The sequence below is a fragment of the Cyprinus carpio genome, chromosome A20 (assembly GCF_018340385.1).
Source record: "Cyprinus carpio isolate SPL01 chromosome A20, ASM1834038v1, whole genome shotgun sequence".
In the NCBI taxonomy this organism is placed as follows: domain Eukaryota; kingdom Metazoa; phylum Chordata; class Actinopteri; order Cypriniformes; family Cyprinidae; genus Cyprinus; species Cyprinus carpio.
This window is the reverse complement of record NC_056591.1, coordinates 11,144,263-11,157,782: the sequence shown is the minus strand read 5'-3', so window position 1 is coordinate 11,157,782 and position 13,520 is coordinate 11,144,263. Positions and strand designations below refer to the sequence as shown.

Sequence of the window (13,520 nt, the reverse complement as noted above, 5' to 3'; positions counted from 1 at the left end):
GTTTCTCTAAGACATTCAACTTTTCACTTCACAAGAGGTTAACTGATGGACTGGAGTGGTGTGGATTACTTGTGGAATATTGTGATGTTTTTATCAGTTGTTTGGCTCTCACTCTGACGGCACCCATTCACTGCAGAGGATCCATTGGTGAGCAAGTGATGTAAAGCTAAATTTCTCCAAATCTCTTGTGAGGAAGAAACAAACACATCTACATCTTGGATGGCCTGAGGCTGAGTACATTTTCAGCAAATCTTCATTTATAGGTGAACAACTCCTTTAAGAGAGCATTAGATGATGGTGAAGGTAATCTAAATGTATAAAGATTAAATGAGTATTCACAATTAAATATTCAGTATCTACCAAAACTAGCTGATAACCAAAGGTAGTGATATATCATACATCCCTAAAGATTGTTCACACATGATCCTGTTTTAGGGCTGTGAGATTATTTAGTTTGGTGCCTCCTCATATACACTATAAGTGTGTGCCGACTGCATCAGGTCTGGCTGTGATGGATGAGGTGGATTTAGCTCCCAGTGTTGTGTGGACTAGGCTTGGCTCGAATGAGCACAAACTTGTGGGATCAGAAGAGTGGAGTATATTCTGCCAGGAGAAGCTAGTCTTGATGGGAATCTTAGCTGCCACAGAAAGCAGGACCCCATCACCTTAAAGCAAAATCCAGTGTGGGCAACTATACGCTCACTGCATATAAAGTAGGGAAGTGTGATTGTGAGAAAAGTAACAGTTCTGGCCAGATGAAAAAAAGAGCTTGTTCAACATGCAGCTGGCATGATTTTCTCTTTCATTTATCTAAAAGTTTCCTTTCATTCATTTCAAAGTCAACTGCACCACTGCACTGAGCAAGCATACAAGCATAAAACAAGTCAGAAATAAATACAACAGAGGATGTCTGTGGGTAGCAGATATGAGCTTGAGTAATGTTTTATGCTGTTAAAGCCCATTTTATGCTATTGAGCTCATCTTAATGCTAGTGTACTTCTAAACATTGACAGATGTAATATAAAATCCTGCACTACAGATTTTTGTCCATTCAGATGCTTTCTAGATTCAGTGTCCGTCCACTTAATACCAACAGCAACTAGCAAGTAGTAAATCATATTCATGGCTGTGACATAAAGTAAAGGCTAAAAGGTTTGGAGCCAGTACTATTAAAATGATAGTTTTATTTAGCAAGAATTATTAAAAAGCACAACTTGGTTTCAAAACTGATAATAAAAATAAATGTCTATTAAACAGCAAATCAGCAAATAATAATGAATTATCAAGTAACACTTAACACTGAAAAAATGCATAATGAAAACTCAAAATTAACATCACAAAAAAAAAAAAAAAAACAAAATTTTAAAATATACTAAAATACAAACCCATTTGTATAAATTGCAATAATATTTCATTAATATTTCAGTATTGCTGTTCTTTCCTCTATTTTAAAGAGACAAATGGCACAGCAGTCAATGTTGTTGTGCAGGCCTCAGTTTTAACCCTACTTTGCAACAAATTAGAACAACTACCCAATGTTACTGTAGGTCAAAACTAGAAAGACAATATACTTGTCCTCTCAAAACAGTGCCTGCACTGCCCCCATCTGGCAAAAAGAGCCGAATTTCACCACATTACAGGTCTCAGTGATTTAACTGCTATGCTCACTTAGTGTTTTACTGGCTGTGTGGTGAATTTTAGAACCCAATTAAATTGCTTCCCATCAGCATTTTATGACATCTTTTGGTGTTGCAAGATACAGTGATTAATAAAAGGTTTACAAAATTTTCCTGTTGGCTTTTAATATTCATAGTTATGATGTCTATACAGTGTTCAAGCACATTCAGTCACTTGTTTCCTCCAGCACTGAGGAACATTCTCATAAAAGAGCTGAGATATGCATGTACTATACTGTCAGACAGATGTTTGATGACTATAACACTGCAGCTACATTTTATCCTTTAGTTTTCTGCTTTACACAATCATTTTGAAAGCACATCAGGGTCATAAATGGGGTACACTGTTTTTATAACTTGTTTTTATATACACAGTGCATTCACACATACACAGATTTAAACATTTGCATTTCTAAAATCTTGTCTCTCTTTTCATTATTTGCTTTGTTTAGCAGCGGTTTCATTAACAGACAAATGTGGAACACAATGGCAACTTCAAGCATAAGGGCCTATATATGGTGAATGGGTTTGGAACAAACAAACACACAGAAATCATCTAAATCACACAGAAAAATGGTGTAACTACTGCTATTGGGACTGGGGTATTATAAAGGGATATATCTTTTCTTTTAAGTTTTTTGACACAGGGATATAGAGCTAACCAACTAAAGATCATTCGGGTAAAGTTGTTGTGGAATGGACTGAACCTTGTCTGAATGAGTGGAAATCCTTTATTTGGAGATATGGGCAACCAAGTGACTGATTAAAGTGATGAGGCTGCGGATGTGTGTTTTGATGAAGAAATAGAAATAGTAGATAGTATGATATTGTTTGTACTGGTTGTCCTTACATTAAAAGTGAGGAAACATAAGCTTTTTGTCTTAATTATCAATCGAAGCTTGATTCCACCACGGGATAAATAATAATAATAATAATAAAGGTCATTCTCAGAAATGCAAGATGTAAATGAAGAATTGTGAGATATACACTCAATTACACGCAATTTTGAAAAGTATCAGTTGTGAGATAAAAAGTTGAAACAGACACACACATACACAAAAGAATTAAGTGAACCTAGAATTCAGTGAAAAAAAAGTCTGAACTGTGTGATAAAATCTCAGACTTGCAAGGCGTAAACTTGGAATTGCCATAAAGAAAGAAAGAAAGGAAGAATTGTGAGATATTAACTCAGAATTGTGATAAAAAAGGACAAATGCGCAATTACCTTTTACAAAAAATTTTATTCCATTGCAGAAAGAAGGCTTCCATAAGTTTCTCTTTGGTATACTGGAGGGAAAAAACAATGTCAACTGCCAAATTTCTACTGCAGCATTCAAATATTCTTCAATTTCTCCCCCTCATTTTGTTACAAACATGTATGACATTTTTATTTTGCAGAGCACAAGAGTAGATATTCTGAACCAAACAGTTTTGTATGGACACACACACAGACACACATACAAAAAATCAAAAGAAATAGAAATAAAACAAAACTGAGACATTTCTAAAAAGTAATAGCCTAATAACCTGAACTAATAATTCCTATGAATAGCTGAAACCTCCAGTGCTGCACATTACAGTCAAACCAATTATTCACCTCAATCACATTAGGAGGTCAGTTGCTATCATCAAAAAGGCTTATCTTTCAGAAATGGAATCAAATGCTGATTCATTGTGATTTCATTTAAATGTCATCAATTCTTATGGAATGGACCTTAATAAAAGCAAATAACAAACTGCTGTTTACAAAACTATTCTCAAACATGCAATTTTGTTCTGGATTATAGAAGTGCAAACTGAACAGCTATTATTTTGTGTTCAGTAAACAAACACAACTGAATGACTTCAGCCTGAAAAGAGAGACATCACAAAGCTGTAACACATAAACTGCACAGGAATGGATTTTTAAGCGTTGTCAAAAAGATCTACAATCATTTTGTACCACACATACCTCGTTGTAATCTCGGTATGTTGTACATTTTAGGAACAAGAGATTGAAGGGTCAGCATCATTCACATCGAGAGAGAGAGAGAGAGAGAGAGAGAGAGACAGAGAGAGAGAGAGAGAGAGAGAGAGAGAGAGAAAGAGAGAGAGATCACACAGTGTTTGGTTTTTTCGTCGCGGTAGATCTTAACTACGAATTTTGGAAATTATGTTTTGAACAGAGTGAACGTACAGTGAACGTATACCGAAGAAAACTGTCCTGACACTGCTCTCTGTCGACTTAAGGTAATGTCAAAAATCTTCGTTTGCGCGAAAGACCACAAGCCAGGCACCCAATACGTTTTTGCAGACTGCATACGAGCGTAATGCATGTTTCTACTCATTATTATATATACTGTATATGTGTAGGCTATATGAAAGCAGCGTGCCGCGTCACCACAGCAAATACGACACAACGATGCGCTCATATAATGAATTATCAATCGCTTAATGATTGCATGACATGAAAAAAAATGTTGAATGCACATCGCTGGATTTAAGTTAGAAATCTATTTTGAATATAATTCATGCTTTCTTTATTATTTGAACCAGAGGAAATGTCAAACTCGTCTTTGTTTACATCATGTGCCTACGAGTGCTGAACTATACTTGAGAAATTGGAAACGGTTCAATTCATCTTATTTATTTGTCATTCAGATATCACTTATTAAGGTTGTATGACGTATAATGCGTAATATTGAAATCTTATACCTATATTAAGCAGATGTTCAATCTTAATCCATTCCAATAATTTAATATCAAATTAGTATTTTAAATCCCAATTGTCTTGCTTGGGATCACAACAAACATTATCTATTATTTCTCTTCCGCAGAATCAGTCCCAGATCTTTATGTCTGACTGACACCTGGCCAGTGGAGGACTGATTTTCACATCAAAATGATGCTGATATGGGTTGTTGATAATAAATGGCATAACATAAATAATAAATGACATCACTTGGTGAACACCAATCAAGAAACATCTACCTTTCATTTGCTCTTCGGGAGGTGTTGTAATGGACCTAGAATCCAAGGCTGTGTAGGTGTGGATTTGTTTTTGACATCATGGGGTGTGGAGGCTCCAGGACAGATGTGTTGGAGCCGAGATATATGGAGAGCTGGACCAAAGAGACAGAGTCCACTTGGCTGACGAGCACGGACACAGACATACCCCTGTCCTCCATCCAGAGCATCCCCTCCGAAAACTCTTCAGAGGTGGGCTTCCCATCAGAGAAAACGGCCAACCTCGGTGAGAACGGACTGAGATCATATTTCATATCTCATTTTTGAAAGCTTTTGAAATTAATGTCTTCGTATTTAATTAGCTGAACATATGATTTCACCTTAGTCACTCCAGTTTTACATGTCAGATTCTTCGAATGATATTCCCTTTCAAGATGGACAGGGAAAGTGTTGCGAGGCTGCTGTTGGTGAGCAAATCATTCAAGTAGGCCTCTTGTTGCCATGGAGATGGTTAAATCCCTTTAGTACTTCAGTACAACAATACGAGCAAGGATTAACACTATAAGCGCTCCTTACCGCATTGTGCAGAATTTGTACAGCTATATATATATATATATATATATATATATATATATATATATATATATATAATATATATATATATATATTATATATATACACACACACACACACACACACACTACTGGTCAAAAATTTTAAATAATTTATTTTTATTAGTAGTATTATTAGTATTATGTAAATAATAAATATTTTTTTCGTATGTGCTTGCCAAAGCAGCATTTATTTGATAAAAAATAAAAAATAAAGTAAAATAGTAACATTGTGAAATTTTATTCCAATTGAAAATAACTGCTTTTTATTTGAATGTATTTTGAAATGCTATTTATTCCTGTGATGGAGAAGCTGAATTTTCAGCATCATTATTCCAGTCTTCAGTGACACATGATACTCAAGAAATCATTCTAACATGCTGATTTGCTGCTTAAGAAACATCCGCTTTGCCATCACAGAAATAAATTACATTTTAAAATATATGATTATATTAGTAAATATAGCATATAGAGTATACATTATAAATATATAAATAGTATGTACTAGTAAATATAGTATTATATTACACAGTATTACTGTTTTTAATTTATTTATTTATTAACAAATTGGCCTTGTATACACCAGTGGTGTACATATGTATGATTTATAAATAATTTATAAATCATACACATATATATGTATGTCTATTTTATGTATATATTTTAATAAATTCATTTTACATTTATTTAATTCATATACTGTATATGACAGTTAAAGGAATACTATCTAAGATAGATAGATAGATAGATAGATAGATAGATAGATAGATAGATAGATAGATAGATAGGAATTTGACTACAGTGATTTTGTTAAAGAGAATAAATAACTTCCATATTTCTTTCTGACCACAGATCTCTTCGATGATGGTCTGCCTGCTCCAGGTCAGGCATATCTGAAAGTGTGTTCTGCCATGTCTGAGGTGGGTCTGAATGACATGAAACCTGGCAGCACCCCTGCAATCCTCTCTTCTCAAGAACAGGAAGTGCTGTCTTCTTCTGGCACCACAGTGCAGAGGAGGAGCGTGTTACGAACTGAGGAAATAGTAAGTATTTTAATAGAACATATTGTTTTTGGTTTAATCTTCTGCATGTGTGAACAAGACACTGTATACTACATCTTTGTTTCTGACCCTAGTTTTATGTAAAGCTTCATTTACACCACACCAGAAATGTGTTTCTTTTGACTTATTATACAGAATAGAATTTATCATTATTGTTAATTTTTATTAAAGTGGACTGTAATGCAGTAATGCACATTAAAACGACTTTGAACAACTGTTATTGTGACAAGTGTTATTTTAGTATCTTTGAGATACTATTATGTTTATTAATATTTGAATTTCTTTTTATATTTTTAATTTTAATTTCATTTAAAGTTTTAGCTTTGTTGTCATTTTTTGCCAATTAAAAAAATATATTAATAATTTTATCTCAGTTTTGGATTTAATTATTTTAGTACATGTTAAAACTAAATTAAAATCTGAAATTGTACACTGAAAACTATAGCTGAAAAAAAAAATCGGAAATAAAATTTTACCTTCTGATTATTAATCTGAGAAATGCAATAGGTTTCAAGCAATTGAGAGAAAACAAAAATTTTAAAAAGATTTGGTAATAATTATGTCATAATAATCTTTCAATGTCATCATTAGACCAAATGGCAGGACAACCGGATGTCCACCAAGCAAGTGACCATCACTGTGACTCAAAGTATCCGGCAGGTGGATAAGAGCGGGAAGATCAAGGAAACATCACAAACCACCTATGAGGTCATGAAACCAGTGGATGGTTTGATGGACGCAGCAGTTGACTCAATGCCTCAATGAGGTGTTTCCCAAGACCTCATGAAGACTGTATCTTGGATTTCAGGAAAGATTTGGTGAAGATGTCAGGGACCAAAGAAGTAAAAAGCAGGGATCACCTAAATGAAGACGTTCATCAGTGCTGTGATTAACGGGTTTCAAGGGGCAGTTAATTGTTCGTTTCATTATTCAGTTCTACTTCATTGATTTAATCATGTCAATTTTTTATGTACATCTTTCCTCTGTAATGTCTTTGTCAAAATATTTGTTTTTCTGATGCCAACAAAAAGAATCTTAGTAAAAGCATCTACTGTACATACACTTAAAGCACAGGATAGGTGGAGCCTTAATGATTAATTTTGTGAAAAGTGTAAAAATTATACTTACATAGTTAAAAAAAAAAAAAAAAAAAAAAAACATACCAACAACACATTTTTTCCCAGAAAAGGGGTGGCTTGAAGTTGATGTACTGCTTTAATTTTGATTTTGGATTTGAAAATCAGGGCTCTTACAACACTATTGTTGCCTTTAGCTTTTTGGGGTGCAAACATTTGTTCAAAACCTAAGTACAGTTTCTGTAGCAAGCTAGCACTACTGCGAAAGGTAGTGTGCAAGAATATAAAGCAGCTCTGTTTTGTTATTCCAATATTGTTTGATATATCACTGCTTTACTGACTGAAAGATGATGTTTATAGTTGAATTATTAAATATCTGTTGTGGTAATTTGGAAGTGCATAATAACTATTACTGAATCCCTGAAACCTGCTTCAGTCTCTGAATTAACATTTAACAAAATGGTATTAACATATATTAACATCAATACATAATATAAAATAAAAAAAAAAAGAACATAATAAAATAATATAATTTAAATTTAATTCCGACATATACTATTATTTGTATTTTTTTATTTATATTTTATTATCAATTTGTAAACAATAACATTAGGTACACTTGGCACAGGATATTATTAAGAATTTGAATCTATTTTATTTAAAGTCATATTTTCAAATTCCTTAAAATTGGCATAGATTCGGTTTATTTTGAAAACAATAAAATATAATCAGTTAAAAAGTATGAACTTGGTTCAAATATGGCTAGTTGTGGAACAAGAAAGATTCAACTAGCTAAACGGTATGTGATTAATAAATTTAATTGAGTGATGATGAATTTATAAACCTGGTTATTGTGCATTTAAAACATATTTGATTTAATACCATTACATAAATCTCATTCTTGTTTCATTCGTGTATGACTGACAAATATACATCACATTGTTTAATCCAGATGGATGGAAATTTGATAAATTAAAAATTAAAATCTTGAATAAATAGGCCTAAATATTTTTTTGAGTAATGGTTTATAATGAACTGAAGTAACAAAGAATAACAATAAATTGACATTAACTTAAAAATGTATTGTTCATTGTTAGTTCCTGATACCTAATGCAATAACTAATCTTAATGTAAAATGTCAAGTTAATTTAAAGATTAACATTTTTGGGGGTTTCTCAAAGGAATCTCATAAAATTAAAATCAAAACCCCCCACTGTTTAAAGGAAAAAAAAAAAAAAAAATGTTGAATGGACATAAACAATCATTACAAAATTTACTATAAATAATGTTTCAAAAACCTCTTGATATATTTTAAATTCACATCTTTACACCTTTGCAGTCCTAACTATATTCTGTTAGTACATCATAACAAGGATACTGTGTTAACTTAAAAAAGAACTGTGCTTAGAGTTTTGCTACGTCGAGGTAAACATTTATCGACATCTACTACAAAGCTAGAACAAATATTAAATTATACATAAATATAAAACAAATGAATAAAATAGTGATGGCAGAGCTGCGGTAGAGATATGTTATGGTCACAAAAGAGTAACATGGCAATTCAGAGAAAAAAAAAACAATGGTGAAATATCTGATGAAAAGTCACATTGATGTAGTCGTGTAAAACCAGTGATCATCATGTGTCCTGGAGAGTATGAATTTGTCTCTCCTCATTATATTCAGTAAGTCCCAACCTAAAACGTGGCTCTTCTCTCGACATCCACTCATCTGCATTGAATTCTGGAAAGAAAAATGAAATCTCTCTCTTGGCAGAGTAAACTGAATCTGAAAGAAAGAAAATAAGAAAATGTTGAAGCTTTAGAATAGTAGAATATTGTTTTCATTTAAAATATTTAAGAAATTAGTCTTTACTTTGTAAAATCTGTGCTTTGGTTTAGGATTTATTTAGAGTTTTAAAACAAACACTCATTAGGCCTTTTCTAGAGAGGTTATTAACTGTTTCGATATTTATTTGATCTAGTCTATTTGGAAAGTTAAAGGAACAGTTGACCCAAATATGAAAATTTGCAGATCATCCAAGATGTGGATGAGTTTGTTTCTTCATCACAACAGATTTGGAGAAATTTAAATCACTTGCTCACCAATGGATCCTCTGCAGTGAATGGGTGCCATCAGAATGAGAGTCCAAACAGCTGATAAAAACGTCCCAATAATCCACAAGTAATCCACACAATTCCATCAATTCATATATTGAGAAGTAAAAAGCTGCATGTCTGTAATAAACAAATCTACCATTAACATGTTTTTAACTTTAAACCGTTGCATCTGTACTACAGGAAGCGGTATCATAGATAGAGGACTTGCATTTTGTCCAGAAGCAACATTTTAAAGTTAAAACGCCTTGATGGATTTGTTTCTTACAAACATTCAGCTTTTCACTTCAAAAGACGTTAATTAATAGAATTAAGTCACGTGGATCACTTGTGTTTACTCTGATGTTTTTATCAGTTGTTTTGGCTCTCATTCTGACGGCACCCACTGACTACACAGGATCCATTGGTAAGCAAGTGATTTAAATTTCTCTAGATTAGTAGAAACAAACTGATCTACATCTTGGATAGCCTGAGGAGGAGTACATTTTAAGCAAATTGTAATTTTTGGGTGAACTATTCCTTTAACTGTTAAGTGTTCAGTGTTACTCTACCTGAACCATGAGTAGTGTTTCTGGTGTCAGTCAGCCCGTATTGGCCCCGCAGGGTGTCTGGTGAAGTGAAGCGAGCTCTAAACACTTTTGTTGGACCCATCATCCCCCTCCAGTAAGTGATAGCGTCTTCCCTGGCTAGGATGTACACTCTCATTGGGCCACTATTGTGGGAATACAAGTGAATAGCAGGATTACACAGGGAGCTGTGACAACCTTGTGTTCACACAGATGGCTTAATAGAATTGAATCCAAAAAATAAATAAATATATATATATGACATTAATAGTACATTCAGGACTAGTCACAAAAGATGAGCAGTACTGCCTTAGTGGCACTGCTGGTGCACAAATGGAACTAAAAGCTTAGGAATAATCAGCTTCTTATTTTTAAATGACTCTGACGTAGACTAAAAGACATGGGTCAGTTCGAGCGCTGTGCTAATGTTTTATCTTTCACAGACAAAGACATGTTCTGAGGACAGGGTGCCATGGTAACATCGGCCTCACTGTCTAAACTGAATCAGCCGCTACATTAACAACGAGCATTGATGTCCCTCTCCACAGATGAGAGAACATATATCTGCATTAATAATTCCTTTTGAGAGGAAGAGCAGCAGCATACAGCATCTGTATATTCACAATAATTTAAAATACACTACCGCTTTAAAGTTTAGGGTCAGTAACATTTTGTAAAGTTTTTAAAAAGTCTTGTTCACCAAGGTTGCATTTATATAATAGAAAAAAATACTGTAATATTATAAAGCATTTAAATATTTTACATAATATTAAAAAAAGATCTCCTACTAGCTCCTTTACAGAGCCACTGTATCAAATAAGTATCAAATAGTGGAGAAATGACAATAAACATTTACCTTGACATGAATTCAACCAGTCTTTGATAGAAAAAACGTCCTGTAAAATAAAAACAGTCAGGGATGATAACCAAAAATAAACTGCTGCTTATTGTTTGATCAATTTATCCATTAGGAATACGCCAATGAGGTTGGTGTGGTTTATGCGGCAGATTTTTGCTGCAATCTATTAATATGGTTTTAAAAAAGGCTCTTGCATACATAATACAGACATATGGATGTGAGGCAGCTGCTTTTCTTTGGATTCAGGATATGATAAGCTGAGACTGAGCACCATGTTCTCTCTCCACATGCTGTGTCAACATTATAACTCCAGGTTGTGTGAAGCCTTTACTATGACTCACTCTGTTTAAAATCACGCATCACACAGACACCCACACATGTACTTAACCATTCAATCTGTTACAAACACAGACCTTTTTCATTCATGCAGTGGATATTATAGGAAGAAAGATCCTTTTCTACCTGCATGCTCAGCATAAAACCTTTCTGAATCTTCTGTTCTCCACATCAGATCCTTCTTTCTGACTATTATGAAGTTTTGGAGAATCTTCTGATGAAGAGCCTGAAATTAAAACAAAAATTATATTAAAATGTTGCTGTTCTCCTGTGCCCATCTGCATCTCTGAATGCATGTTTGCCCTCAACAACAAGACGACAAAGGATCTTAGCATATAAATAAAAATAGTTAATTAAGAGATTTAGTCTCAGTGGTGTAAATTAAAGCAATCAGGGCTTAAGTTTGTATGAGGAAATTGATACTAATTAAAAGCACCTTCATCTCTTTGAAGCAACAGACAGCGGAAATTAAACCAGGCGAGACATTGGCTTGATTTATTAGTAAAGACAAATAATTATGTAGCTTTAAGCCTCCACATATTTAGAGTTACAAGACATCCATCTTTTCTTCATTAAAAGGGTAACATTCAGCAGGATGGGTATAGGGGAGACTGGGGCTAGCTGTCACAAGCTGTCACAAGAAGTAAGCCAGGGATTCCCAAACTTTTTTGTCAGCCAGACCCCTTTAACCTAAAATATTTACTTGAAGTACCCCCTAAAACTTCTAGATTTATATCAATCATTTTTATAATATTTAAAATTATTTTGCATTTCATTCTTCACATTTACACGTTCACAGTTCTCTGAAGTTGGTTAATGACCACATTACATGCAATTAATATATTATAATTATATATTATATATTATTAATATATATATATTTCATCTTTTTTAGTAAGCGTTTCATTTTTATTGCTAATTTTAATTTTATTTAACACACACACACACCCCTACACACATTACATACATATATATATATATATATATATATATATATATATATATATATATATATATATATATATATAATATATATATATATATATACATAGAAGGGATAGTTCACCCAAAAATGAAAATTCTGTCATTATTATTTCTTCACCCTCATGTCTGAACCTGAATTTTACCACTGAACATAAAATAAGATATTTTGAAAAATGTCTGTCTGTGTTCTTATTTTTTTTATTATTATTTTTTTTTTCCATACAATGGCAGCCAACATTTTTCAAAATATCTTGCAGGAAAAAAAAGTCATAAAGGTTTGGAACTACCTTTGAGTAAATAATAACAGCATTTTCAATTTTGGGTTAACTACCCAAGTAAATGAATAATTTGCATTCCAAAACAAATACAACTGCTACAAAATAGCGAATACAAAACAACTGTTAGAGAAAATACTCTTTCATGTAGTAATTGGAGTTTATAATCAAAATCTTATTACTAAAATATATAGACTTTTTAACAAGTCGCATACCCCCTACTGAATTTCAGTTGCTAATGTCAAGGGGGGACTCAAAAATAGCACATCCACATGATGTATGTAATGTAGACCCCACAAAGTTCGTAGAATTTTTCTTTAATTATTTATATAATCAGACAGGTGCAGTGTCATCTCACCTCCAGAATGAGCGGATGGGCCACAGCATCTGGTTTGACGACCGCAAGAGTGAGCTGCAATGCCTTCACACACCGCATGCCTGCGATGCCTTCACTGTACGGCTTATACTTCTACTCAAATCATCAATGCTCTTATGTTTCCCTGGGATTTGTCTCTATTCACACGATAACCAGCAGCTCTAAACACACATGAATGCTCGTGAACATTTCACAGCTCTTTCATTTTCCAATGCGCTGTGCACCAGGATAAATTAATCGATAGGCGATCGACCGAAAAAAACATTCGGTTTTTCATTCGGTGTTTAAATTTGTTTTCAGATTGATTTCTCAAGAAAAATAAGGCTTGGTTTCTAAACTCCGCGAGCTCCGTGCTGTCGTTACGTGGGCACCGCCATCTTGCCCGGAAATAAACATAGGAAGTTACACCGCGCGCAGCTCTCATCAGAATCCTACTATTTCGACCAACCCTTGCTGATATACAACTGCTTTGTTGATAATAAATCTACAAATAGCCAACACAATAGCTGATATTCTTTTTTAACGAAACAAACTGTACCTCGAATAAAAATCTTGTAATGTATGCTTGTTTAAACACATTTTAATATGGAATCAATGCGCATTTCCATGCTTTTCTTTGTTTTAGTGCTAAAACATAGGC

At 33.4% G+C, this 13,520-nt stretch overlaps 2 protein-coding genes across 3 annotated transcripts; one reads left to right on the top strand and one right to left on the bottom strand.

The window, feature by feature from the left end:
- The first annotated feature begins 3,718 nt into the window (after positions 1–3,718).
- Positions 3,719–7,758, top strand: LOC109075061 (brain and acute leukemia cytoplasmic protein-like). Of its 2 annotated transcripts, XM_042777598.1 has the most exons (5): positions 3,719–3,905; positions 4,493–4,908; positions 5,030–5,089; positions 6,086–6,276; positions 6,886–7,758. In XM_042777598.1, exons 2-5 carry the CDS (start codon positions 4,725–4,727, stop codon positions 7,057–7,059), a joined length of 609 nt encoding a protein of 202 aa, XP_042633532.1. In that variant the 5' UTR covers positions 3,719–3,905; positions 4,493–4,724; the 3' UTR covers positions 7,060–7,758. The 2 variants fall into 2 exon arrangements, with proteins under 2 accessions (XP_042633532.1, XP_042633533.1); XM_042777599.1 differs by lacking the exon at positions 5,030–5,089 and having other exon boundaries at positions 3,726–3,905.
- Positions 7,759–8,172: 414 nt separating this feature from the next.
- On the bottom strand, positions 8,173–13,311 carry LOC109075069 (nucleoside diphosphate kinase 6). The gene is made up of 5 exons (XM_019091039.2): positions 12,863–13,311; positions 11,372–11,471; positions 10,907–10,946; positions 10,036–10,196; positions 8,173–9,155 (listed from the first exon to the last, which is right to left on the bottom strand). The coding sequence occupies exons 1-5, from the start codon at positions 12,938–12,940 to the stop codon at positions 9,007–9,009; spliced, it is 528 nt and encodes a 175-aa protein (XP_018946584.1). The 5' UTR covers positions 12,941–13,311; the 3' UTR covers positions 8,173–9,006.
- Positions 13,312–13,520: the final 209 nt, after the last annotated feature.